Below are 27,764 nucleotides of genomic sequence, written 5' to 3'. Positions count from 1 at the left end.
AGAAGTTAAGGACTTATTTTTTTTTGTAAAATTTAAAAAAGTGTCTAAAAATTGTTTTTTTTTACCTACAAAGACAACCAAACCATAATTTAAGGGACTTTTGCTTAAAGAAAAAATATTTTTTACTGAATAATTATTGGCTTAATTTCAAAAAATAGGCTTGTTGGGTAATTAAAAAAGTAGAGCAGGTTTTTGAATGTAAGTTTTATTCCTAAACATATTGATATTTCTTTTATCTTATCAGTGTATGATGTATTTAAAACAGTTTTTTAACTATATAGAAATCAAATATGTATATTTTAGTATTTTATTTGTTGAATCACTGTGAAAAATCTATATGGCAAGGTGCAAACTTAGAGAACACTAATTCATTTTGCACCACATTATTTTTTCTTGTTTTAAAGTACTAATGCGGATAACAATTTTTTTGAAAATTCAAGGAAAAATTGAGTCAGCTTTTGACTTTTAAGAAGTTTAACATTGTATTATAAAATGAATACTTTGAAAAAAGTAAACTAAATTGAGGAAAACTTTATTCAAATATAATTACCAATTTTAATAGTTTTTTTTACACTAATTTTGTAAGTACTGTATTGGAAATTTTTAATATTAGATATTAACAGTTTTAAATTATTAGTCTTGTCAAAGACAAATTAGCTCAATGAAATGTTTATTTAAAGTATAATTAAATAAAAGATAAAGTTATACTTACAATGTATTATGTACACTTTAATAAAGCACTTTAAACAAGTTATAAAGCACTAAATGAATTTAAAAATACTAATTAAATAACTACTTTAAGATTAGTGAAACATTATTGTTTATAATTTCATTAAACTTTTACTCTTAAAGCTATAAACATTAACTAGTGAATTGAAATTAGTATGTCAAATAGAAATCTTGTTTTGGTAATGTATTCTGTTATATCAAATAAAAAGCATCAGTTAAAGGTTCTAACACTTAATGACATTTTTGCATGATTATAGATTTCAAAACTTAGTGTTCAAATAGAACTAATTTTCAAAAATTAAATCAAAAATAGTATGTGTATGTTTCAATAAATTAATATTCGTTTTCAGATTATTTATTCTAAGGCTTTTTATTTTTCTTTTTTTCACGTAGACTGACCAGAGTCCGTGAGAAAGTAAGTTTATTTGTATAACTTATTTTATAAGTCTATAAAAACAAATTCTGGTGGTTATCTTAGTAATAAAATATTTAAGCAATTTCTTCATCTATATAAAATCATCTAAAATTTCTCCCTTGTCTTAAAGGTACAATAGTATGATTAATTTTCATCATATAAATGTTATTTTCAAAGATAAAAGTTAATCATAGTAGTTTGAAAATATTTAAAGTAGATATAATAAAAGGAATCTTTAATTTAATATTGGCTTTTAAAGTTAGTTATAACAAAAAGTATTTTATTAAAAATTGAGTCGAAGTTAATTATAATTTTTTTATATTATATCTTTTTGTTTTAAATTCTACAAAAATAATTCTTCTTAAAGCAGTTGTGTTAATTTTTTTGTTGATTTAAACATGTTCAAGTTTTCATTAGTTACAAGATGTTAAAAAAAAGTTTGTGTGTGTATTGTTTGACAACAACTATAAATTAATATAGTAAGTGATTTAATAATTCATTATAACTGAAAACTTTTACTACTGAACTTATACTTCGAGGATAATATAAAAACTATATGATGTTCATTTTGATCTTTAATTGTTTATCTTGACTTTCATACAATTTTACAGCTTAACAAAGTTTGAATTCTTTTTAAGGTATTATATTATTAAGTTCTAGAGTTCAATAGTTTTCATTTGAATTGAGCAAATTTAAAAGTAAGAAAAAAAAGCTGAGTATTATAGTATAGCATTAAAACAGTATGTCATCATCATCAGAAGTGTTTAATTTCGGAGTAAAGCCAATCCCATGCCACGCTTGGAACCACGATCGCACCCAACTAGCCATCACTCCCAACTCAAACGTGGTTGACATTTACGAGAAGAAGGGAAACAAGTGGAACTTGATCCACAAGCTGGAAGAACACACCTTGAACGTTACTGGTTTGTTTTTATACTTTATTTAAAATAACTTGCTTTAAAAAAATCTGCAAAATTTCTTAAAAGATGCAATAAATTCATTGATTTTGTTTTTGTTGATAAATGTAATTTTATAATATACTTTTAATATATATGTAAATATGTAATTTAACCATGCTCAAACCTTATACTTTCATAAGCTTGAGTTGTTGTTTTGTTGTATATATAGTTTTATTTCTTTTTAAGTTTATTGTATGAATAAAAAATTGTTGTTATTAGTTTGTGAAAATATTTGAAAATATTTAATAGATTACGGATTTAAATATATTTTTAATGTTAAAAAATTATTTGTTTATTTTTTTAGTTTTCTTCTTGATTGCATTTCTTAAAGTACTGTGTTGTTGTTATTATACTTATAATATTGCATATAAAGACTTATGCCTTGATTAGCTTGAAAACATACACTCAGCATTAATACAATTTTTGTTTGGTTATATTTATTTAATTTCTTATAGTTTTGTTTGTTTTGAATTATTATCAGGGTTACTACTGTACCTGGAATCCTGGAAAAACCTGAAATTGACAATTCAGGCAAAACAAACCTGGAAAAACCTAAAATTTTGAACAACAATCACTAAAAAAACCTGGAATTTTAACAATTTTCACATGTTCTGTAGTAAAATTTCGATTTGACTCAAATAATCTATCATTTAATTAAAAAAAATTGTTATCTTCAAATTTTTTATTTATTTATAAACGTATCTAAAGTAGCTTTACACTATCTTTTCAATGTTTTTTACTATTTAACACAGTTTCTTACCTTAAACTTAACTTTAAACTACGATTTCAGTATTTTTCAAGTTCATTCCACTGTTAATAGTATCATTGTTACTTTTTGTTCTAAAAGCAAATTTACATTAAAGTTGTACGTTTGATTGGATATGTTTGTTTTGTAGTCATGTTAAATTAAATTAAGTTAAGAATTTCACATTTTTTTTTGTATTTTTTCATATTAGAAAAATCTTGGGCTAACTTTTAAATGAGCAATCAGATTTGAAGTATATCACTATTTTTAACATTATGGTAGTATATAAAACTGTAATAAACCAAGCTTATTTCATTTATGTAGCTATTTTTACAAAAATACCTTAAAACAAAACATGTAAAAACAAAGTTTGGTGGTAACATGTTTAGACATAAATAAAGGTAGCCCTTAACACAAATAATTCATTAGAAGTAAACACAACATCATCACAAAAAGACAAAATATAAATTACACAGGAATCGACTGGGCACCGAAAACCAACCGTATAGTCACCTGTGGAGCCGATAGAAACGCTTACGTGTGGCAACTCAAAGATAATGAGTGGCAGCAGGAACTTGTTAGTTTTAATTAACAGTATTTATATATATTTTTTATAGTTGGGTTGATGATTGTATAGTAAACAAGTTGTAGGTATTCTTTTTATTATCTTTTTATAATTAAGTAAAATAATTATTTTAAATATTTAGTGGTTAATATATACTGATCAAAGCATTGTTAAATGAAAAAAACCTTCAGATATTTTTTAAGGATTTTGTTTATTCTATATTTTTACAACCTATTTAGGATATTTAGAATTCATATTACAGATTAAGAACAAAGAGTTGAAATTTTCATTATCTCAGGTAGTATTGTGCATCAATAAAGCATGATATAAAAAAAAGTTTGTTTTCAGGTGCTTTCGAGATTTTAAAGTGCACAAGCTATAAAACTTTCAAAACATGTTGTCTTACTAATTTTTTAAAACTCATCATTTTTAAAAGACAGGCATGCACAAAGTAAACTCGATTTTGATGCATATGAGTTAAAAAATAAAAATCAAAACAAAAAAAAAATTAAATTACTCACTCCTCAGTTTATCTGGTGCTTTTTTGCTTTTAGTTTCATATTAATTAAAAAGTAAATTAAAATAAGGATTAAATTTATAAAGGAAAAAGAAAAACAATCTCTTAATTCAAAAAAAAAATGTTTAAAAAGTATTAACTGATAATCTTTTTCTAAGCCTGGCTGTTCTTATGATGACTACTACATCCACATGATAAAATCTATATGTACATCTTTACATCAATCAGTAACTTACTAGATGTTCTGCCATAGTAATGCTCTTCTTTCTACATTTTACTTATCTTAAAAAAATTATCAGTAGTTTATTTTAAAAAAATATTTATTAAAAGCTGTATTTAAGAACAAAAATTAGAAACACTGTTTTGTTTGCATAAAATTTGAATTTTAAAATAACATTCCTAACAACTTAAAGTTTTGTATTTTTATTGTAACGCCATAAAACTACGTAGTTGATTATTTTTACTTTGATTAAACATCTACAAATGTTAACAGGTAATTATAATAGTTAAATATAATAAAATAAATTAGTATAGTGTTAAAAATTATGTTTGTAAATTCTAAGTAGCCTCATCTTTTTGCCTAAATTTCACTTTGAAAAAACTTATTTTTATGAAAAAAAATTAATATATTTTTAGTAACTCCTTTGAACCTATGAAATATTTTAAGTGTTTAAAAATGAATCCCACAGGTTTATAATAAAGTGTACTAGTTTTATAGTCTTAGTTTATTAAAAACTTTCACAGTTTTACTTGTTTCTAAATTATTTTCCATATATTATGTTACATTTATTCCACAGGTAATCCTGCGCATCAACAGGGCGGCAACTTGTGTGAAATGGTCGCCCGAGGAAGACAAGTTCGCAGTTGGATCATCCAGCAGGATGATTTCTGTATGCTATTTCGAGTCAGAAAACAATTGGTGGGTGTCCAAGCATATCAAGAAGCCCATCAGGTGAAATATTTTGTTTATCATTCTTGTATGTTTTGTTGTTTCTTATAATGGTTATTTCAACAAAAAAACAAGAAATATGTTCTGATTTAAGGCCGTAGGGGGGTAAGCCATGTTTTTTACAAGTTGATCTTATTTTATAGAATTATTACTGATGTTGAAGATGCTTTTTATCGTTTTAAAAAATTCAAATTATTTTTTGAGATATGACTAGTCAAAGTCGGGCCGCATAATAGGTTCCCTATGGGAAGGGAAAACTAAAACAGCAAAAAAAGACTATTTTATTTAAAATCTATCTCCTCCTACATTTTTCAAACAAACTTCTTCAAACTTTCACAGTCTAATCTTTATACAATAACAAAAAAAACGTTACTTTGGAATAAAAAAGTGAAAAGTAAATTTTTTTTTTGAAAGAAAAACACTTTTTTTAACTTTTGTGATAAAACTTTTATTTTTTTACGTTATTAAAATTCTAAAATAAGGTTTTTTCCTTTTAATATAAGGAACATTTCCTGAAAATTTGAAGAAGATTGCTTGAAAAATGAAGGAGAAGATAGATTTTTAGTGAATTTTTAATTTTCCGAGAAAATGGACCCCAAAAAATTTGTGGTCTAACTTTTGTATCGGAAACTTATTACAAAAAATAAAATATTTCAAAAGTTAAATGATATTTTTGAATTCTATAACAACAGGCTTGTAGTTTGTATTTAAAGCTTTCATATAAAAGCCAAAGTTAATTTTTGTAAAAAAAAAATGTCAGACCCCCTATGGCCTTAATATTTTTAAGTTAATAAATGATATTCTCAAGAATCTATTAGGCTTATTTATTAACATTCATATTTATAAGTTTCTAATTATGATCAACTGAGGGTAGTTTATGTTCCATATAACTTTAATAAAAAAAAACAATATCTTCCTAGATAATATTTATTATTAATTGATATACTTTAGTGAGTTTATCATATCATCCTTTTGAAAGTTACTTTTACTTTTTGAAAGTAAGTATTTCTTTAAGTACAAGAAAACAAATTTTGACATTTTATTTCATTGTTTATCTTTACTCAAAAAAAAAATTGCATTTTTCTTCCAGATCGACCATAGGAACACTGTCGTGGCATCCCAACAACGTTCTGCTAGCTGCTGGGTCATGCGACTACACCGCGTACGTGTTCAGCGCTTACATCAAGGAAATCAACCAGAAACCATCGGCCACTGTGTGGGGTAAGAAGATGAACTTCGGCAACTTGATGCAGGAAGTTAAAGTTCCGTGCACTGGATGGGTTGGTAATTGTTGTCACTTTTGCTGCTATATTGATGTTTAATAACTAATTAGATTTTTAACTTAAATTTTATATATTTTCATTAAATATTTATGCAAAAGTTTGTAATTGGCATTAATGATATAAATATTTTATTTTTCACCACAAATGTCATGACATTTTTTTTTATTTGATTAGTTAAAACAAAGTTTATTTTTTAAACTAGAAATTTGCTGACCTAGGTTGTTTAAATTTGTCTGCTTAAAAAACTCAATAAACTGTTTATTGTACAGTTTTATTCAGTTGAAAAAAAAACTTTGTAGAAACTTTCCTCCATTTCTTGCTTTAGAACTAAGTCTATCAAGCGACAAACTTGCTGTAGTCAAAAAAAAAAATGTCTCCAAGTATTCAAAAATGAATTAAAACGGATTCCATTCTCTTCCATTCTAGGTCAACGGCGTGGAGTTCAGCCCTAGTGGTGACAAGTTGGCAGTGGTGACAGCAGCATCGATGGTGGGAGTCGTCGCTGGAGGGCAGCAGATAGCAGTAATGAGAACCCCTCATCTTCCGTTTGCTAGTTGTTTGTGGCTCACCGAAAACTCCATTGTTGCTGGGGTTGGTTTTATATATGTTTATTTTTATGCATATAAGCTTTGTTGTTATGTAATTTACTATTGTCATATTATCTAGACTGAAAGTTGTTCCGATGATAATATTAGGTTATACTCATTCATTTAAAATCCTTCTACAGGATTGCTACAAAACCTAGAATCCTTGAAAAACGTGGAATTGGACAATTTAGGATAGAAAAGCACCTAGAAAAACTTAGAATTTTAAACAACTTTTACATGTAATATAATGAAATTTCGATTTGACACAAAAAATTTATCATATTGATAAAAATTTTTTGTCGTCATCAAAAATTACTTTATATAAAAAAAACACACTTAAAGTAGCTTTACAGTTTCTTTTCAATTTTGTTAAACTATTTAAACAGTTTTTTAACCTTAAACTTAAATTTAAACTAAGAAAAACCCAAAAGCGTGTATTTTCAAAAACCTGGAAGAAATTTTGAAAACTTGGAGAAAATTTTCCAAAAACCAGTTGCAATCCTGATGGTTTTTTTGGTTTAACTAAGCTAAGAGGTTAATAAGTACATTATATACAAACATACTAGTAACTGTCAATAGCTTTTGTTATTGTGTGTTTCATTAGCGTGAAAGTCGATTATTAAGTCACTAATACAACCTATATAAAAGCTAAAAAACAAATTTTATATATTATATGATTAATTTAAATACAACAGGGTCACGACTGTAACCCAATGATGTTCACTGTGGATGATTCTTGCACATCAGTCACTTTCGCTTGTAAGTTGGATCAAAAGAGCAAGTCGTCTGGTGCTGGTGAGTTAAATTGATATAAATATTTGTATCATTAATACATGATTTAAAATCTCGTCCCGCTATATATTAAAGTGAAAAATATGTGAACATTCGCAACATAATTGTGTGGTTATTCATTATAAAGAACGTATTTAATTAAAAAAAAATACTACTGTTTTAAATTTTATAATGTTCGTATAGTTATGAATTAAACCGTAGTATATTTAAAAATATTTAAATTGCAGTGTTTTAGTAACTTAGAATTCACATAAAAGAAAATTATTTTGTGTTTAAATAGTTTTTTTAATATGTTTAAACTGTTTGTATGCACAGTTACCATACCTTTAGAAAAACACTGCTCAAATCAATTTAATAAATATTGCAAAGTAATCATTTTTCACAAGTGAATTAATTTATACACGAAGTTTAATTGTATGTGTGCATTTATACCAGAAATATATGACTTTAATTAAACTACAATACTTTGTAAAAGTTTCTCAATAAGTTTTTATTTGAATAACACACTAATAAAGATAAATATATAAGATATAACAGCTAGACGCAATGCAAACTTTAGGTAAACTGCATTGATCAGATGTTTAGATATATAACGTAATAGGCTCACTACTGTTTGAATAAAATATGTACAACTTATTTTCAGGTAGACAAAACAACTGCTAAAACAATTGTTCAACATTGCACAATGCACACTAATAAAATAGTCATTTTTTAATGTAAACCTTTATCCAGGCAAGCAAGTATCAGCAATGAACATGTTTAAGATGATGGATAAGAAGGGAGCAGTCAGCAATGATGGTGATTCAGTCAATACCAAGCATAAGAATTCCATTCTTCAGGTTAATTTAAATATTTATTAATATTATTGTTTTAGTTATGTTACTAATGGGGTTGACATTGTTAACAAAAACTCTATTATTCAGGTTGAAATTTTTTATTACTGTTATTTAAATTATTTTCTTGTTAATGATAGAGGTAGCGTCAATACCAAGCATAAGAACGCTATATTATATTGCAAGTTAATTTTTATGTTTATTAATAGTGCTGGTAATAATGTCAATGCTAAACACAAGAATGCCATACTGCAGGTTAATTTTATAATTCGTAAATATATCGTTTTAGATTGTTTTTGTAAGTAATGATAATGATACTTTTAATAATAAAAAAATTGTTATTCTTTAGGTTCTTAAGATCTTAATTTTATGAATTTAAGTTAATTTTTATGTAGTAAATGATTGTGGTAATGTGATATTAAACAACGTTTGTATAATATTGTAACATAATGTAAATATATGAACGATTACATGTTTTTGAGACTATATTTAGAATTATAATTTAGTTTAGTATTTTCTTAATTTATTGTTTTGATACTTCATTATTGTTTTGAGGAAGTTTGTAGTAATAAGTTCAATATTTAACTCAGACGAATTCTCTTGTAAATCTTTATACCAAATTATATTCATGATAATTATCTTATGGTATGTCAGTTATATTTCGTATTAAAAGGTATCAATATATTGAGAAAAGTATCTTGCACTAATTTTTGTTGATCTTAACGTACAATAAAGTATACATAATTTTATTTCAGTTTGCCTGTTTATACTTCATCAACAACTATTTGGGTTAACTAATTTTGCTATTTTTAAGAGTAATGACATCTTTCAAGTTTTTCCTGAAGTATTGAAGATTTTTTAAATTAAGTTTTTTTCTGAAAATATAACAAAATATATTTCATAACTATTTGTTTTTGTTTAGTCAATTTGTTTATCGACAATTTACTTTCGAAATGAGTTTTATTATATTTTTTGAATAAGTTATGCACCTGAAAAAAGATGTTAACTTTTTTTTAAATTCTACACAGTGATATCATTTTAACTAGAATTTTTGGGTGACAATTTACTGTAATATGGTCATATTTCAAAGCTAGGTAAAATTCCAAACAAGTTGATATTAAAATAGGTTAATTATTTTGAGAGTTTATGTTTCATAGTTGATAATTTAAGGGCGAGTTACAATTTAATTTTATTTGTTTAATTAAGTGTTTTGGAATTTTCAGCTTAATTATTTTACACAGATATTAAAAATGTAATGGCTGTTCAATTTTATTATTTTCAGAGGTATCAAAATTCAGTAAGGAAACATTTTCAACCTGAATATTTTCAAATGTATAAATGTTATAATGACGTCTAAACGTTTTCCCATATGCATTAAAAATCAGTAATGACAAATTTTTAAAGGTGTAAATTTACTTAACTTTAACTTAACAACATCTCAATTTATTTTCAGACATAAAAATTCATTATAGACATTTCAACTTTATTCCACAGGTGTCAAAATTCAGTAATGACAATTTTTCTCACAGGTATCCAAATTCAGCGGTGACAAATTTTCAACTGGAGGCAAGGACGGAAATGTCATCGTGTGGAATTTCAAGTCGTTGGAGCAGCAAATCGATGAAATGAAAATTTTGTAATTCATTCCACACATATATATATGCAGTTTTATTGTATCATGGACGCATTTTGTTATTTGATTAAAACGTTTACTATTTGAAATATGCTCGTGTTGATTTTTTAAATTTGTACTGATGAACATATTCTGTTAACTAAATTTAAAAGATTTAAATTACTAAAATTTATCACCTTTTCGATAATTTTAATATAGTTTTTAATTTGTATCAAGTAAACCTTCTATTGTTTAGTTTTCTCATTTTTAACTTGGTTTAGTTTTCAATGTTGAAGTACTTAAAAAACATCAAAGGTTTTATTTTAAACTTCTACTGTATAGTTAAGTTAATTTTACAAGTGTTTATTTTAGTAGTTTGGCACTTAAAGTTAATTTAGTACGTAGAAGTTTACACTTAGAGAAAATCAATTTAACTTATGCAATATTAGCTAATTAAGTTTTCTCTTCTTAAGACACATTTTGTTATCAAAGTAATTGAGTTTTAAAATCTGTATTCGCACCAACGGATTATCTTACTTGCAGATTAGAAACAAAACTTTAGGTTATACTACATTGATTGTAAATCTTCGTTTAATTTTAGAAGTGTTAAGTTGTAAAACCTACACAGTTTTTTTATGTTGTGAATGTTAATTTTAAAGTCTCGCAGTTAAAAGTTTACAGTTAAGTATAAAAAGTATATCTTCGTTTAATTTTTTTTTTGGAATGTTAAGTTATAAAACTAACACAGTTTTTTTTATGTTTTGATTGTAATTTGTAGAGTCTTACAGTTGAAAGTTTACAGTTTAGAATTAAAATTTTACAGTTTAACTTACAGTTCAGTTTCTTCAAAATACTTAGTAGTAAAAGTTTTGATTGTTAATTTTTTTTTTCTCTTTTTTGACATAAAATTTTAGCAAATTATTAAATTAATTAAAATAAATTTGAGGAAAGCAAAGTTTTTAAATATTTTTACTGATGACTTAGTATAATTATTTTATTGTACTTCGGAGAGTAATGTTAAGCTATTTTTTTATTTTTCAGGATTTTATAAAATCAGTAAGTAAAAGAAAAGATAGCTTACAGCAGAGGTAAGTTATACATTTGTTATTGTTTTATATAGTTTTCAAAATAACATTTTAAGCAGTATTTTTCTATTTAAGTAATAGCTTTAAATCTATTTTTCCACCTATACAATTTTTTATATGAAAATAAATGTTTTTTTTTTTTTTGTAAGGATCTTTACTATAGTTTTCTTATTGAAATACTTAAATGAGAAAACTAAAACAGTATTAGTTTTGTTAGTAAATAACCTTGTCAATACTAGATAGCTTGAGAGAAAAAAGTTATTGTTTTAGTTAAAATTTGTGTTAATGAAATTTTAGAAGTGTTGCCATTATTAAATTATATACAAATTTTTGTAAGTCAAACTTGACTTGATTTAATATTTATGTTTTAGCCTCATTGAATATTAACAAAAGTTGTATTTTTAATGACTTTCTGATTTTTCAGCTTAAAAGAGGCAAACAGTGGTAATCGATTTCATAGTCTCTTACACAGCAAATAAGTATAGAGTTGTACAGGTTATTTTATTCAATTTTATTATTCTAAAGTTCAGTTGGTTAAAATAAAAACTTACAAAAAGTTGATATTAAGATTAATAAGTAATTTTTTAATAGATTTAGTTTTTATGTTCGTATAGCTTTTAATGTGTAGCTTTAATTGTACTTTTAGTATGTATAACATTAAAGACTTAAATTATTTTATAATGATATAAAGTTTGTAAAAGAACACTGTTATATATACGTCTTTTAATACTACAATTACAGTAAGTAGCTTGTTGGTTCTACTCTAAATTTCGAAAAACGCTTTATGTATAAGGTTATTGTATGCAGTTTTACTGCATATTTGATTTAAGATAAGTTGGGTATTTGAAATAAAATGCAACTCGTTTATATCTGTTAAATTTGCTTACTTTTAATATGTTTTGCACTGCTAAAGAGGTTTTATAATTCAAAAGAATAAAGGTATAGGCAAGTTTTATATCTGTTCTAAGTTTTACTAGTTGGGTCAACATTTCAGTTAAGTACAACTAAAACTGACTGCAAGAATAGTTTTAGGGTAAGTAGTTTTATAACTAAAGAACTTATGAGAAAAAGTCTTTCGCGAACCACTGATTTTGTAAATTACAAGTGAAAAAGAAAAAAAAAAATGATAGTACAATTGCCATTTTAGCTTACTTAAAATCAAAGCCCAATAATGTTAAAGAATGTCGTATATGGTTAAAAACAGTTTTTAAATTAAGCAGAGTTGTAAACATAAAAAAATAATACAATCTCAAGGATTTAATTTTCTAAATCCTATTTTATAAATAGTTTAAACGATTGGAAGTACTACTTTGAGAATAGGATTTTCAGATTTGTAAAAGTATATTGTAAACTTGAAAGTATATATTGCAAACAACGTTTTTAGATTTTAAGTAAGAAAAGTTTTTCGAAAGATTAAGAATCGCAATTTTAAAGTTGCTATGTAGTATATATAAAATTATCTTATTATAATTTGTTCAGCTCATGGCCTTGAACTCTCTACGTAATAAGACTAGTAAATAAGCTAAAATAAATAGTGTTTTATACATGAGTTCAAATCAACTTAATTACGTCCAAAAAAGATTATTTTATGAGCAAATATAAAAAGTAAAGTTTTAATCATAAGTTGAAGTTCTGTTTACATTTTTAAACGCTTCTTTTTTATAGTGAACTAAAAAATGTTTTAGTTCTTTCTTTTAAGTTTTACTTAAAGTCTCAGATACAAAAACTCACAACTTAAATACCACATATTTTATTTTAGACCTTTTTTATCAAAGTAGTAAACAATTGTTATATGAATCAAAAACAAACAAGGTTTTACTTGTAATTGTTATCCTTGTAAAAATAAAAAACTTCAGGATTTAACACAAGTTACATAAGTTATTTGTTACAGTTTTAAATATAAAAATCTAAAGTTAACTGTTTGCTTAATTGCTTAGGTGGTCTTCACGGTAACTGAAATCTATCCACACTAAAATAAATAAACCTCTGCGCACCCCTAGCTCGAAACCCCCAAAAGTGTAGTAGCTATATCTAGTTCAAGTTTCAAAACACCCCTCAAATATGACTGAGACTTTTTTCTCACTCATATTTGTGCTCTTCACCATAAACTCCAGAATTTCTAGTTTCAAATTAGATTTCTTGGCCTTACATGAACTTTAAACGCCTTAAAATTCTGTTCTCGTGAGCACTCAAAATAAGTTTCGTGCACACTAGTGTGCGTGTGTGCACACTGTGATGACCACAAATTATGCTATATGTTATCACAAGTTTCACTCATGGTAGAATAATTAAAGTTATGTACAAAGAAAATCTTAACATACTAAAAAAAGAGGAATAATTTTGTCTTGAAAATATTACAAATAAATAATATTTTAAGTTTACCTTATCAAGTATTACCTTTGTATTTATATTATATTAATGATAAGTACCATTTAAAAAGTATAAAGTATACAAATTGCAATATAAAGAAAGAAAATTGTATTTTTTTAATTTTCAACAAAACGTATATCAGCATTTCTTTGTTGTAACACATTTTAATCGAACTTATAAAGTTTAAGTTCTACTAAAATTTACTGTTATACTCAGTATTTTTTTCTAGATTTAGAGGAAAAATTCTTTTGGCGTAGAATAATTTTTTTTATTTCAAACTTAAGTAACGATTAAAAATTGATTTATTGTAAGTTAAAGTAAGAAATTTTAAACGTTCAACCTACTTTTTGATAAAATAAGGCTTATAAAATATTCTAGTGTTTGTTAGTAAATTTTATGTTTAAACGGTCAAGTTCGAGCAAAATAATTCTTCATCGTTTTCCGTAGTTTTATAACAAAAAAAAATAAAAAAAACAATGCTAAAAATTATTGAGCTGATCACTTTAAAAGCACTGTCGTTTATTGGTTGTCAAACTAAAAAGCATTTGTACTAGTTAAATATAATAAGTGTTTATCTTTAGTTGTTTTGCACAAGGTGTTTTCAAACTAAACGATAAGTCGCAGGCCACAGATTTCTTTTGGCGAGTCGGATCTGGCCCTGTAGGCCATAGTTTCTTGATCTTATAAGGATCGTTTAAATTGTCTTAAATATAATTAGCTACTAAATAAAGGCCTTAAAAAAATTCCTTAAAATTTAAACTAAATTAAACTAACTTTTTTAAAACTTAAATTTTTTTAGGTGCTATATATAAAGACATGTCTTTAATAAAAGCCCCTCTCGACGTAATAAAGCAAGGCTTGTTAGATCAGTTTCCATCAATAAAGCAAATATTATTACTGCTCGGATCCACATCTACATTGTGTTACTTGTACAAGCAACATCTAAATATTAGCAAGCAAATCAATAAAACTGTGCAAGAGTTGCAAGTTAGTGAAAAGTATTGGAGCAAAGTTCTGTTCTTTCCGATTGCCAAGAGTCCCTGCTACGATTTCATATTCAAACCCCAGGTTTAGTTTTAATTCGAGTATATAAGTAGTAAGAACAAATATTAAAGTAGTTCGCCCTGATTAATCTTTTATTATAATTTGTTTCTAGTTTTGAACTAAACTTAGACGAATTCGTATCAACTTACTTCATAAATTTTCAAAGTGATTTGAGTGATTATTATACTTTTAGATTATATCTTTTATAGAATTATATATGATTTTTTGATCAGATTGTTTTAATGCAACATAATTTTCTTTAGTTAATTTACGACTTTTTAACGAATAAACCTATTATCTGTCACCATCATTTTAGTCAAAAATAAGATTTCGTCAGTGTTTTTGTTCACTCGCTTGTGTTTTAATAATACTTTGTTTGTACAAACACAGGGTTGCCAGCAAGAAAGTTGTATGAGTTGTCACGATACAAGCAATCAGTTTTACCAACTTATACAAGTTATAATGCATGCTAATAAGTACATTGATATCTCCATGTACAGTCTTACTTGCAAGGTTTGTTTTAAGTTTTAATGAAATTCAAAAAAAACAATTTTTTATGTGTTTATTGTTGTTGTATAAAGCTTATTTAAATAGTATTTTATTTTAAATATTTTATATGAAATCAAAAAAAGAATAATTAATAATAACCAATAGTCTATTGGCTGAATGATGATTTAATTTAAAAACAAAACTACAAAACTGATTCTACTTAAATTTTTCTTAATTTTGTCAATGAAACTAATTTTATTAAAAACAACTTTAAATCAGTATTTTTATCATTTTATATACAAAAATCTATTTTGAGTTAGCAAACAAAGTTTTAAACAGAAAAAGGATTAGGATTTCTTAATGTATACTAATGTTAAATTAACATAGGAGTTAGCAGACGCAGTATTGAGAAAATACAATCAAGGTGTGCAAGTCAGATTAGTTACTGATACTGAGTTCATGAACAAAAGTGGTTCCAAAATTAAAGACTTCTTTCAAGCTGGTTTTTATTCTTATATACATAAATTCATTAAATGACAGCTTTAAATTATCTACTTCAATGTTTTAAATTTAATATTTTCTTTTTCTGGAAGTATTGTTGTTAGTTGTTCACTTAACACATTGAAATTTTTCCTAGTTAAATAGAAAGTTTAATTTTTAGATGCAAAATAATGTTAGTATTTGTACACGCTACAAGTTTATTATAAATCCTAATCAGATAAAAGTACTATAATATTTATCTAGGTATAAATGTTCGTCATCACAAAGTAGTTGATTATTACATGCATCACAAGTTTATTGTTGTTGATAGAAGTATTGCTGTGATGGGTTCTGCTAACTGGACTCAAGCTGCTTTTGTCGGTTGGTTGAGTTTAAAAGTTGATTTTTTTGTGGTGAATTTTTTTCTAAAGAATGTTTAAGCTACTAACAAATATTACCAAGTTTTATAAAAAAAATAATACCACATTAATCTTATTTATTAAAATGTTTTATTTGCGCATACTTTTTTTTCATTATTTGACTATGCATCGCCTTTGAAAAGTTTTAGAAGCAATGATTAAAGGTATAAAAGAATTGTATAAGTTATAAAAAAGTTTCAAATTGTCTATAGTAGTTTTTTTAAGTCATACTGTTGTTTTTTATAACTATGTAACGCTTTCGCTGAACTTTTATAAGTTTTCACGATATTTTTTTTATCTTAATATGTCTTAGTTGGTTAAAAACATATTTGAGTTGGATTTATGCAAAGAGTAATTATAAATAGCTGAATACATTGAATACTTAACCTTTAAAATTAAAGTATAGTTTTTGTCAATGTGCTATAAACTGAACCTTTTTTGGATATATTTAGTTATATTTTATTTTTATTCTCATTAACTCATGCAATAAAATTCGATTTTGAAATATTTTAAGAAATAAACAGAAGCTCTATATACTAAGTTAATGAAATTTATATATATTTTTTAGAAATAGATAAATTAATAATATATTTATTCAGGTAACAACGAGAATGTGATTGTAACAAATTATCCCGATATTGTACAATCTTACAATAACCGGTTTGAAGTTTTATGGAAGAAATTTGACTGCGAAGACACTACTTACTGAATTATTTTATAAAATCATAAAAAATACTGTTAACCTAAAAACTTTACTGTTTTTAAAACGTTAACGTTTGATTTTGAAAAATTTCTAAGGTCATTACAATTTAAACTACTTCATTATGTTTGATAGTTTTAGTTCCATAGCCTTTAAAAGTGAAATTATTTGTTTATTATAATTTCATAAAAAAATTTAAATTTGTAAACCTAAAAATCTCAATTAAGTTTCTTATTAACTAGAACTTATTTAATTTTCTTTTTTTTATTGTGCTGTGTATACCTGAATATTTAGAGGTGAATGTTAAAATTCTAGTTAAATGTTAGTTAAATTATCTTTTTTCTTTTATAATAATTATTAATAATAACTTTTATTAAAAGCCTTGTGTACCAGATATAAATTTTATACTTTTTCTTTCTAATACTTCCCTTTTGTTTTCAGAAGAATAGTTTTTTTTTTTTTTTTTTTTCAGTTAAGTTACATATTACATAACTAAATTCTCAGTTTTTTTTCTTTAAAGTTGGGTAGGTCTAACTTCACAACTACTTAGTAAGATTTCTTTATCTCCATTGCTTAATGAACATAAAAATTTTTAAATAAGTTACTAGAATTTATCATTAATAAAATTTTTATTTTTAATAAAAAAAATAGAGTAATTAAATCTCATAAAAACAAGTAAAAAAAAATCAAACTTTAAAAAAAAAATGTTAGTGTAACACAGATTTATTTATTCGTGAAATTATTTTTAAAATAAAGTTCTAATAAATTGGTTATTGATATCAATGAGATCTATAAAAACAAATTTTTGCACTAATTTTCTTTAATAAGTTATTTTAGCTTCTAATATTTTAAGATTTTGTTTTCAAAACAACGTTTCATTCAAATAATATCGTCAGTTAATAATTAAATCTGAAAGTAAGGTAAACATGTAAGAAGATATTAGCCTTAAATTAAAACTGTCAATAAGGTATAAAACCTAATGAATAAAATAAAAACGAAGGCAATCAAGTAATTCAGCGAAAATCTTTTATATAATTGGCTATTTAACAAAAATAAAACCTTAAAATATTGGAAGTTACATTATTTTCCTTAGCAATAAGTTTAGATCTTTAATTGTTCTCTTTAAAATCAAAAGATAACAATTCTAATAGCTTGTAAATAAAAAAATACAAATGAGATCCCCAATTATTATAAATTAACTCGAATAAGTATTTATGTAATGCAAATATTTACAGTTTAAACAAATGTACACTTTTTGTTGGTAATTGAATTCCAAAAATCATTTTTACAAGGTTTCATAAGCATAAGGACAAATAAGTTTTTAGAAATTATTGGCGAAACTTTATTGAAAGAGATAAAAGTTCAGAAATAAAATCAACTTTTATACCATTTAAAATACCTAAGACCTTTTTTTTGCTCTACATAACATCAACTCTAGAATATATAAAGTAAGTTTCAAGTTATGACCTCATGCCCCCCCTTTTGCTGCCCATGGTCACTCGGCCCACTATGGAAAAACCTAATTCGATGGATAATTTTTTTCATCTTCCAAACTTATAAGAATTGAGTTCTAATTTTACTTCTCGTCTTTTACGTAATTTTTGCTTAATAAAAGAAAAGAAAATATTCATCAGCAAAAGGGGATAAAAAGTGAGTAGATCGGTGTTGATGTACTTGAAGTTATTTATAATATTCAAAACTAAATGAGTCAGCCCTTTTTAAGTACAATAGATCTATATCAGCTACATATCAATTTTAGTATCTGAAACTCAAGTTCTTAAGGTATTATTCAGGTGCCATTTATGATTTAGTATTTCAAAATTGAAACAATAATTCCCAAAAAAGTCTTGTTAACAATAAGCTGTACCTTCACAATTAATTTAACATGCTATATAACGTTTCATCTGATTGCCGACCAACAAAGGTTGAGGAAAGTGTCAGTCTAGATTGAGGCACGTTAAGCTACGACTGCCAAGTTTTTATTATGTCCCAGTACTTAGCCTGTGGAATTAAGTGTCATTTTGTTTATTCTACTGTTCGTTTCTTTAGTGTTAATTACATCATTAAAATGACCATCAATGCTTCTTACGTTTATGTTATGAAAAGTTTAGTATAAGTTTATAATAAAAACTAACTTAAACACTTTATATAAGTAGTTATCTCGATGTGCAAACTATTTCACTGTAAACGATAAACTTAATAAATAATTTTTGTTGTCCTGTAAACATAAATAAATATATAGTATAATTTAAGACATTTTTTAAATATTAAAAGACTCAAAAGAAAAAAATTTATGACTTAAAGTTATTTGTTTGTTTTTATAGTACGTTGGGCCTTTTTTTCAGTAGGTTACTGTGCACCGCTTTAGAAAAGGTTAAATATTGCTGCATTGAAGAATACTTTTTTAAACTAGTAAAAAATTGTTGATTTAGTTTTTTATTAAAATTTTAATTGTTGTAAATAGCTTATTTAATAAAACAAACTTACTTAACAAAACAGTTTAAATAAATAGCTTATTTGATAACTTATTAATTTGAAGAACATACAAATTTTAAGAAATAACTTCGAGCTGAAAAATTTATTGTAAAATTTCTTATTGTTATAATCAATCATTATTCATTAAGTTAAATGATCTTAATTTAGTTGAAGAAGCTAAAAAACATTAGATATAAGTGCTTTTAACTTACTTAGTTGTTAAAATAATCTAAATGAAAGTTTTTATTTGCTACAAATAAGTTACAATAAAAACTTTTAAACGTTAATTTCTAAACTTAGTATATACATTTTACTGATATCTATGAATATTTTTTTTTACCACTTAGAAAAGTAAATAGAATATGATCATTTTACTAATCAAAAATATGATTATAAATATCATGCATTACAAAGACTTCAGAACAAACTTAGTAAGCTTGAAATTTATCTAAATATTATTCTTCGGGAGTAAAAGGCGGTAAAAATTAATGGAATTATCCATATTATTTCGAAACATCCTGACTACTTTTTTTTAAAGATAACTTGTTAAGTGTGAGAAAAACAGAAACGACGTTTCTTACTTCTAATAAACATTAATGTCTTAACAAATTCGCTCGTAGTAGGTTGTATAAGCATTTGGTGTACGACTCGATAACCGAAAGGTTATTTCTTACACAGGTTTTTGGACCAAATATTATTAGCTATTTTCTTTTATCGTTCAACAAGCAATACTTAACTAACATCAGAAGTTTAAAGGAAAACAAAATTTTACAACTTAACATACCTATTAATAAAATACCTAAAAAGTTAAGACATCAGTATAAAGAGTAAAATATTTTGAAATTTTTTTGAAAAGTTTTTGTATGATGTACGACTAATACGTTTCTTTGCGTTTCAGTTAGACATAAGTCTTCATTTTTGTATATGTAAAAAACAAGTATTTGATTTTAATTATGTAGAAAATTTGTACCTGACTATATAGTTTATGTTTACACTAACGTCAGATAAATAAATGGACGACGAAAAAAAAAAAGCATTATCAAGATGAGTAACTATCAAATACTTACGAGATTAGTACCAGTAGAATTCAAGACTTGGAATTTATTGACTATCAAAGCTTCTGTATATGTCTGCAAAAGGGATGTCAGAATATATATTTTACTAGCCGGACTACATTTCAAAGATAGTTAGTTACGCTGGGAACAATACCTTCTTTTAGTAGGTTCGATAGACATTTGGTTGCACATTTTATAGAGCAGTGGTCTAAACGGAGTGCATGAAATTTATTTTAAATTTACACTTTTGATTTTCCAGCGTTTTTTTTTTTGAAATACTCACTAGACATTCTGGAGCTTAAACAAAAAATGTCTCAGGCATAATTCAGAGAAGTTTCGAGTTAGGGTGTATTTTTTGATTTAGTGAGCACGAATTTCTATCACCGTAAAAACCACAGGTATAAAGCATTAAAATGTGATACTGTATAGTAAGCATGCTAATTTTGGTTATAAAGCTTCAAAAATGCTTTTAATTTCAAAACTCAGTTTAGCTACATAATTAAAGTATCGTAAAATAACTTTATACAAATTATAACTCAAGTTATAGCAAATGTGATAAAACATTTTTTGAATGCTAGCATAAATGTTTTAAATTTTCGTTTTACCTTAAAAGTAAATTTGATTTTAAGCTCAATATCAAAAAAAAATTTAATCAAGTATGTTGGGTTATTTGTTCATGAACTTATTTAGAATTATTTATGTATTTAAGATCAATAAAGTTAATGATGCACAGGAAATAAATTTATAGTAATATGTTAATCAACATGCATATTTTTAAAATAAAACAAGAACTTGTAGAAATTTATTTAAAGTCGATCAACAAAACAAATTATTGCAACTGCTGCATATAGTTATATATGTGAAACAAAACTTATAAGATTCTAATTTAAAAAAGAACATCTATTTTTGGTACTTTAAAATCCTTCAGGCCTAACTTGTGCATTTAATTATTACGAATCACAACACGCAAAAGTTAAGACCAATATAAGATTTCTTTCAATTTAGCCTGTAAATATCAATACTTAAATAAATAGAACGCACTGTATGGGATTACTACATATAAACTTGTAGAAGGAACAAAAGAGAAGGTAAACTTATAAATAAATTAAATTGAAATACTATTTTGTTTTAGTGCTATCCAAAAAAGTACCTAGATAAATAGAACATATTGATATGAATCATAGACGCTTTTAACTGATAGGGCTAATAATTTTTAATATTAAATAATTTAAACAAAAACACAGTAAAATTAACTTTCAAGATATCAAACCGATCAATTTAAGTGTGTCATGTTAGTAAATTTAAATAGAAAAAAGTCCTTATTAAAGCATCTACGTCATTTTCAATCAGGATTGAGAATTTTCAGGTTTGTATTCGTTGACGAGAAACTCCGAAAACTTTTTCACTTTTTCAACTCCCCTCACTTCAGATTCCTGCAGTGGCATTTTGACTACGTGGAAATCTTCATACAATGCTTCGATCTGTTTATTTAATATAACTAATTATATCTTATTTATTAAATAATAATGATATTTTGACTACACGGAAATCTTCATACAATGCTTTGATCTGTTTATTTAATATAACTAATTATATCTTTTTTATTAAATAATAATGATATTTGGACTACACGGAAATCTTCATACAATGCTTTGCTCTGTTTATTTAATATAACTAATTATATCTTTTTTATTAAATAATAATGATATTTGGACTACACGGAAATCTTCATACAATGCTTTGCTCTGTTTATTTAATATAACTAATTATATCTTTTTTATTAAATAATAATGATATTTTGACTACACGGAAATCTTCATACAATGCTTTGATCTGTTTATTTAATATAACTAATTATATCTTATTTATTAAATAATAATGATATTTTGACTACACGGAAATCTTCATACAATGCTTTGATCTGCTTGATTTTTGTAACAAAAAGAAACTAATATAGTGTAATGTATGAATTTATTTTACAAACTAAGTTTCGGTCACAGACCTCGTCAATGCTTAAATAAATTAAAAAAGATATGTGACAGTCTTGGAAAAAAGTATTTAAACAATTAGATTAAAATAAAAACAAATTTTTATTCAATATTCTTATTTAAATTCTTAAAATAGTGTAAGATAACTCAAAATATGGTGAAAATTGATCAGCCGTTAAATTAGATTTCAAAATATTGAATCAGAATAAATCTTTATATTTACTAATATATGCAGGTGCACTAAAAATATTAATAAATTTATTTTAACAAAATAAAAACTTGTAATTGTATTTTTAACTGACTAAGTTTTTTTTTAGGAAGAGGTTTTGAAATAAATTAATGGTAGTTTTACAATATTGTTTTATTTAGGTTTTTAACAAAAAAGAAACTGAATGTCACCAAACTATCGTTTTAGGCTGGGACTCAAAAGTAACTTAAAGTAAAGTAATAACCTATAACCACTTGTATATTAGTTTTAATGAAACAGTTTTAACATGAAAAAAATAAGATTGATGTTTTATATAAATAAGTAATAAACTACATACCTGCCCGAGGTATTTAGATTGAAGGTTGCATCGTGACTTACAAAGTTTGCACGGTTTGCAGTCTTCGGTGTCCGGGTACAATATCTGGTTGACTATCACGTTGTGAGTGTCGATATTCATCTCCATCAGTTCACGTACTAGGCGTTCAGTTTCGTATAATGATAAGAACTCTGCTATGCACACGCACACGAATGTCGTTTTCGTCTGTGATTATCATGAGATAGTTTTTAATTAAGATGTGAACTATTTTTCTTTATTTATTTTTTAATTATTAATTGATCTTCTTTTTCAATATTAAGTATGTAGTATTGACAAAGAAGATCAATTATATTACTATGTGCAATAAGTATTTTGATTTTTTTTAAGAATTCAGAATTTGAAAACTATTTCTGTTTCTCAGTTTATAGTTAAACTTTTATAAGAAATTCACAGAGACGTAATTTGGCAGCTTGATATCATTACACCTACTTAAAACACGAATGTTGTCTTTGTCTGTTGTTACGAAATAGTGTTTAGCATCATGTTTCTTTTTAATATTTTGCAGGTGGTATTCTAGCACAAACTTATTTCATATACATGTACAGTACAATGTTATTTTGCCAACAAAACATGGTGAAAGATTTAAAGAAGTCAAAAAAAAACTGTTATAGGGTTAGTAAAATTTTGTTTGGTTGATATTTTATTTAAGAACGGGAAAAACTATTTGTATTTGAGAGTGTCTAGTTCAACTATTCAATGGTGACTTCTAGAAAAACATACTACGTTTTTGATAAACGTCTTTGATTTAAAAAAGTACTTTAATCTAAACTAACAGCATCTTTGAACTCTTCATTGAGTGTCTTGATGGTGGGAAGGAGATTTGAAAGGTGAGATTCCATCATATCAGCATTGACATCCCCCATACCGAACATTGATCCAAACTGTTAGAATATTGCATATTAGTAAATGTAAATAATTACAAATATTAATAATATTATTATATCCAAGTTTACAACTCCCAAACCGAACATTGATCCAAACTAAGTAAGGCATGGAAAAGAATATCAAGATACTAAAGTGTTAAGACATTACATAAAATCAATTATTTCGAACTTTGTAAAAGAAAAAAACTTAAAAACAAAAAATAAAACTATTTATTCGTTAATAACATACTGGCAAGCTGTGAAAAAAGAGTGTACTGTGCAAAATGGTGGAAAAATAAAGTTATTCCGACCATTAACTAACTGTAAAGAGATCAATGCGGGATAAATGACCTAAAGAGTTTCAACTTGCCATAAGCATGCTGAAATAAAAATTATAAATACACACACCATATTGGTCGCGTGTAAATCATAAAAGATTACCATATTGTTAAGCAAAAAAAAAAGTATACCTAAGAATTTATCACGCTTTAATAAATAACAATACAGTATTAATATCAAAAAAGTTCAAAAATAACATTTATTATCAAACATAGCGATGAACCGAAATTAAACTTATGCTATAAGAAGTTGATTTATAAAAAAGAAGAACTTGTTAATATACAATGCTAAACTTGCAGAAATATTTTATATTCATAGTGTGCAAAATGAATAAATTAATACTAAAGGAGAATAAAGAAATATTTCAGAAAAATTGTCAGTTCAGAAAAAAGTTACCAAGAAAAAAAATTAAGTTCAAAAAAACTGTCATGATTTCAAGCGTGCATAGTTTAATTTAAGGTGTGCACGTTAAATAAAAGTTACAATAACAAACATGCTAACTGGTAAAAAGTGTGTATGAAATAAAGTGTGCACAGATTACTTAGTAATTTTTTGTTTAGATCCTATTAATATTTTCATAATATAGTAGTTTATTTTTTGAAAATTTTTCAAACACAGCATATTATTTGTATCAATAAATGTAATATTAGAACTTATATTGTACTTTCTTAACAAATTTAAAAAAATTGAATGGTTGATAAACTGATTTATGTATTTCTATAAAATGTTTTATTTAAAGCTCAAAACTCGTTTAAACCGCTATTGCGAACTTATAGAAATACTTAAATAAAAAAAATATATACTTTGTGATAATTACGTAAATTGGTAGTGTAATTGTACATACCTGGTTAGTCAAATCTGGAATAATACCCTGGTAAAAATAAACAAAGAAAGCTGATAATAAACTAATGACACACAAAGAAAACCTTATAGAACCTTACAAATTTTTAACTAAAATAAATTAACTTATTCATAACAAAACTATGTTAAAATAAAAATAGGTCAAATTTCAGCAAATTTTTAATAACTACGAAAAAACCTTTATAGTATAGGCTGATAAGAGGAGGTATAATACTTTTATATAAAATAAAATAAATATAAATTTAAGTTACCTGACTCAAAAGAGGAGATATCATGCTCTTCATTCCCATGAATTTGCCGAACACTTTCTCAACAGTGTTGGGAAGCTTCAGTAGCTTTAGAGTGTGACCTGTTTGAAACAAATGTAAAAAGATTGTTTGAATGTTGAAAAACTAAAAAAAAAATACTATTTTTTTTTCACATAAGTGCTAAAGTAATAGTTGTTAAGAGTTATAACAGTATTATCAATTTCATTAATTACATGTAAGTTACAAAATTTAGATGACATTATATAATAATTGCTATAATACACACAACTAACAAAAACATTTTGAAACATTTATTTACAAAACATAAACAAAATGGATTGCATAAACAAAAGTTTTCAACACAATCAATACTAAGAAAGATATTAACATCACAATTTTTTCGATATCGTATTCTAAGTAAAATCATTAAGATATAAGTACTTAAAACTCATATAACAAACACCAACCAACTATTTTTTTTTACCTGTCTTTAAAAAAAATATTTTAATTCCTCAAGTTACAAAATGCTATTAACCTGTAGGGGCAGTGTCGAACACCACAACTTCAAACTTCATAGCTCTTACAAGGTTCATTATTTCTGCGTATGATACCATCTCGTCAATACCCGGTATTGAAGTGGTGAACTCTTTGATCAGGTTCTTACCCATTGACATAAGCCCTCCTGTAAAAAAACGAGTTTAATTACTCGTTAAAATAATAATTGGACTGTAGCTCATTTTACTATATGTCAATGTTTATACTAGATATGTGTGTTTATATTACACTTACTATTGTTCCAGATTTTTCATTTATAAAACAAGTTTGATAACAACATTCACAAATATTTTAGTAAACTGCTTGAAAGAGATTTTTATTGTATACTAATTATACTTTACTAATTTGTATATAAAAACAAATAAAACATAAACAATTTTATACAAATATTATGTTACAAGATATAACTGCTCAATATTGCTTTCAAATTCTACTAGTTTCCCTGTGGAGGAATTGTGTGTATATATATATATATAATGGTAATGTTGGTACTTATGATTATGGCTGACATGTTCAAATTTGAAACTTGGTATTTTACATTAGTAGTCAAAGTGACAAACCTTGAAGATTATTTAGCAAACCAAAAAGCCCTTATTTATAAACAATAAAATTTTCATATACATAAACGTCTCTCATTAACCTCTTCAGCTTTAAGTAGTTCACTGGAAACTAAGTACTTACTTTTAGAAGTACTTATTTATAGTTATGGAGCAACTCTCTAGGAACATTTTTAAAAACCTTTTCTTAAAGTATTTAAAAGTCAAGTCAACAAATAAATAAATAAAAATTACCAGCTTCCTTGGCTTCTAACATATATATACAAAAGTACACATGAAAACAAGCTTTTATTATTCTTTTAAAAAATCTTCAACGTGTAAAGAGGAGACATAATAGGGAATTTATTAATCTTAATATGAACAATAAAGCATAAACGTTGATATACTCACTTATTACACACAATTTAGCACATTAAACATATAACTTAAAGTTAGGTTGTTAACTTGACTTTATTTCAACAAAAACACACAAACCAGCTTCCTTGGCTTCCAACAGTTCGTCGGGAACGTCCTCAACACCCGTTTCGGGGTCGATCTCCATGGCCGACAAGTTTTCGAACCCGTTCACCTTGGTCGGCACCTTGCTGAACTTCTGGTTGAAGGCGTCCGAAATGTTGTGGGCCGGATCCGTCGATATGATCAGCACCGACTCGCGGTGCTTGGCCAGCTGTACTGCGAGGCTGCAACTGTGTGAGGAAAAATACTATTAAATTTTTTTACATACATGGTATTCTAATTTTGGTACATAATACAAGATTGTATTTTATTTTTTAAGTACCATTGGTTGGTAAACTGTAACAGAATAAATAAAAAATAACACATGTTTATGTTGAAACTAAATTTTAATAAATTTGATAAAGTTACGAGCTGAACTGCGAGGCTGCAACTGCAATAAGAAAGAAGTTTTTATTAAGCTAAGAACTGTTTGGATAGTTTTTGTTCATTAAATCGTGAATAGCCTTGTATATTAAGATTTTCTTTAACATAGAGATGTATTATTTTTCTTGTTGTTTAGTTTTTGTAATTATCATTAGTTGATGTGTTTGAAGCTGATTATTTAACAATGTGTTAAAATAAAATCTTCATGTTTTGTTCTTTATTGTTTACTTCAGAACTTATTGTAGTAAAAAATAATAATCAAACGTAACAATCAAACCTGCCAGCGGTTTCACCTACACAGCCTTTACCACCCACGAATATTAATAACAAACACTTACTATTAATGCTCATATCAAAACAAAAATACAAATTTATACCTGCAAGTGGTTTTTCCAACACCTCCTTTACCACCCACGAATATCCACTTGAGCGATTTCTGGTCGATGATGTTCCGCAGGTTGGGATCGCAGGGCTCCAAGTCGCTGTCGCAGTCGTAAAACTTCTCTTCGCTCATTTTTATAAATTTGTATAATGCTGTAATAACATGCAATTTGACTCGTGTGCTTTTTGCTTAGATGGACCAGGATTTTAAACTTAATAGTACAGGTGGTATTAACACAAGGTTTATACAATTTATTCAGTAGAAAACTACAACTGGTAGTTACTTTAAAGTCACTACTTTCTGTACTGTTTCAACCTTACTTATTCTATTGGGTAAAATAAATGGTTTAATATTCTATGAATAACTAAATAATATGGAAACAAAAAGGGCGATTGTGTAACTTTA

The 27,764-nt window shown here is 25.7% G+C and overlaps 3 protein-coding genes across 3 annotated transcripts; 2 read left to right on the top strand and 1 right to left on the bottom strand.

The window, feature by feature from the left end:
• Positions 1-1,077: 1,077 nt before the first annotated feature.
• Positions 1,078-10,305, top strand: LOC145831968 (actin-related protein 2/3 complex subunit 1A-B-like). The gene is made up of 9 exons (XM_082939326.1): positions 1,078-1,144; positions 1,886-2,067; positions 3,325-3,425; positions 4,728-4,882; positions 5,970-6,159; positions 6,589-6,753; positions 7,445-7,544; positions 8,274-8,380; positions 9,904-10,305. The coding sequence occupies exons 2-9, from the start codon at positions 1,887-1,889 to the stop codon at positions 10,012-10,014; spliced, it is 1,110 nt and encodes a 369-aa protein (XP_082795452.1). The 5' UTR covers positions 1,078-1,144; position 1,886; the 3' UTR covers positions 10,015-10,305.
• Positions 10,306-14,257: 3,952 nt separating this feature from the next.
• On the top strand, positions 14,258-16,582 carry LOC145832539 (mitochondrial cardiolipin hydrolase-like). Its single transcript, XM_082939854.1, has 5 exons — positions 14,258-14,509; positions 14,876-14,998; positions 15,362-15,476; positions 15,719-15,835; positions 16,473-16,582. Exons 1-5 carry the CDS (start codon positions 14,258-14,260, stop codon positions 16,580-16,582), a joined length of 717 nt encoding a protein of 238 aa, XP_082795980.1.
• A 4,337-nt stretch (positions 16,583-20,919) lies between these two features.
• On the bottom strand, positions 20,920-27,507 carry LOC145831927 (ATPase GET3-like). Its single transcript, XM_082939281.1, has 7 exons — positions 27,355-27,507; positions 26,573-26,784; positions 25,522-25,668; positions 24,990-25,087; positions 23,449-23,556; positions 22,637-22,840; positions 20,920-21,584 (listed from the first exon to the last, which is right to left on the bottom strand). Exons 1-7 carry the CDS (start codon positions 27,489-27,491, stop codon positions 21,450-21,452), a joined length of 1,041 nt encoding a protein of 346 aa, XP_082795407.1. The 5' UTR covers positions 27,492-27,507; the 3' UTR covers positions 20,920-21,449.
• Between the last annotated feature and the right edge of the window lie 257 nt (positions 27,508-27,764).

The sequence above is a fragment of the Thalia democratica genome, chromosome 3 (genome assembly GCF_965202585.1).
Source record: "Thalia democratica chromosome 3, ktThaDemo2.hap1.1, whole genome shotgun sequence".
Lineage (NCBI taxonomy): Eukaryota > Metazoa > Chordata > Thaliacea > Salpida > Salpidae > Thalia > Thalia democratica.
Note: the sequence above shows the minus strand (reverse complement) of the source record. Positions and strands in the feature narration are given on the sequence as shown.

Bases quoted from the DNA above. Each gene is read 5' to 3' on its own strand.
- LOC145832539 (XM_082939854.1), top strand. From the start codon at position 14,258: ATGTCTTTAATAAAAGCCCCTCTCGACGTAATAAAGCAAGGCTTGTTA. The intron at 15,477-15,718 runs GTTTTTATTCTT...ATATTTATCTAG, and splicing joins TAAAGACTTCTTTCAAGCTG to GTATAAATGTTCGTCATCAC. The intron at 15,836-16,472 runs GTTGGTTGAGTT...ATATTTATTCAG, and splicing joins GACTCAAGCTGCTTTTGTCG to GTAACAACGAGAATGTGATT.
- LOC145831968 (XM_082939326.1), top strand. From the start codon at position 1,887: ATGTCATCATCATCAGAAGTGTTTAATTTCGGAGTAAAGCCAATCCCA. The intron at 2,068-3,324 runs GTTTGTTTTTAT...TAAATTACACAG, and splicing joins ACACACCTTGAACGTTACTG to GAATCGACTGGGCACCGAAA. The intron at 7,545-8,273 runs GTGAGTTAAATT...ACCTTTATCCAG, and splicing joins GAGCAAGTCGTCTGGTGCTG to GCAAGCAAGTATCAGCAATG.
- LOC145831927 (XM_082939281.1), bottom strand. From the start codon at position 27,491: ATGAGCGAAGAGAAGTTTTACGACTGCGACAGCGACTTGGAGCCCTGC. The intron at 25,669-26,572 runs GTTTGTGTGTTT...GTTTTTTTACAG, and splicing joins GTTGGAAGCCAAGGAAGCTG to GAGGGCTTATGTCAATGGGT. The intron at 22,841-23,448 runs GTTAGTTTAGAT...TGATAATCACAG, and splicing joins ATGAAGAGTTCAAAGATGCT to ACGAAAACGACATTCGTGTG.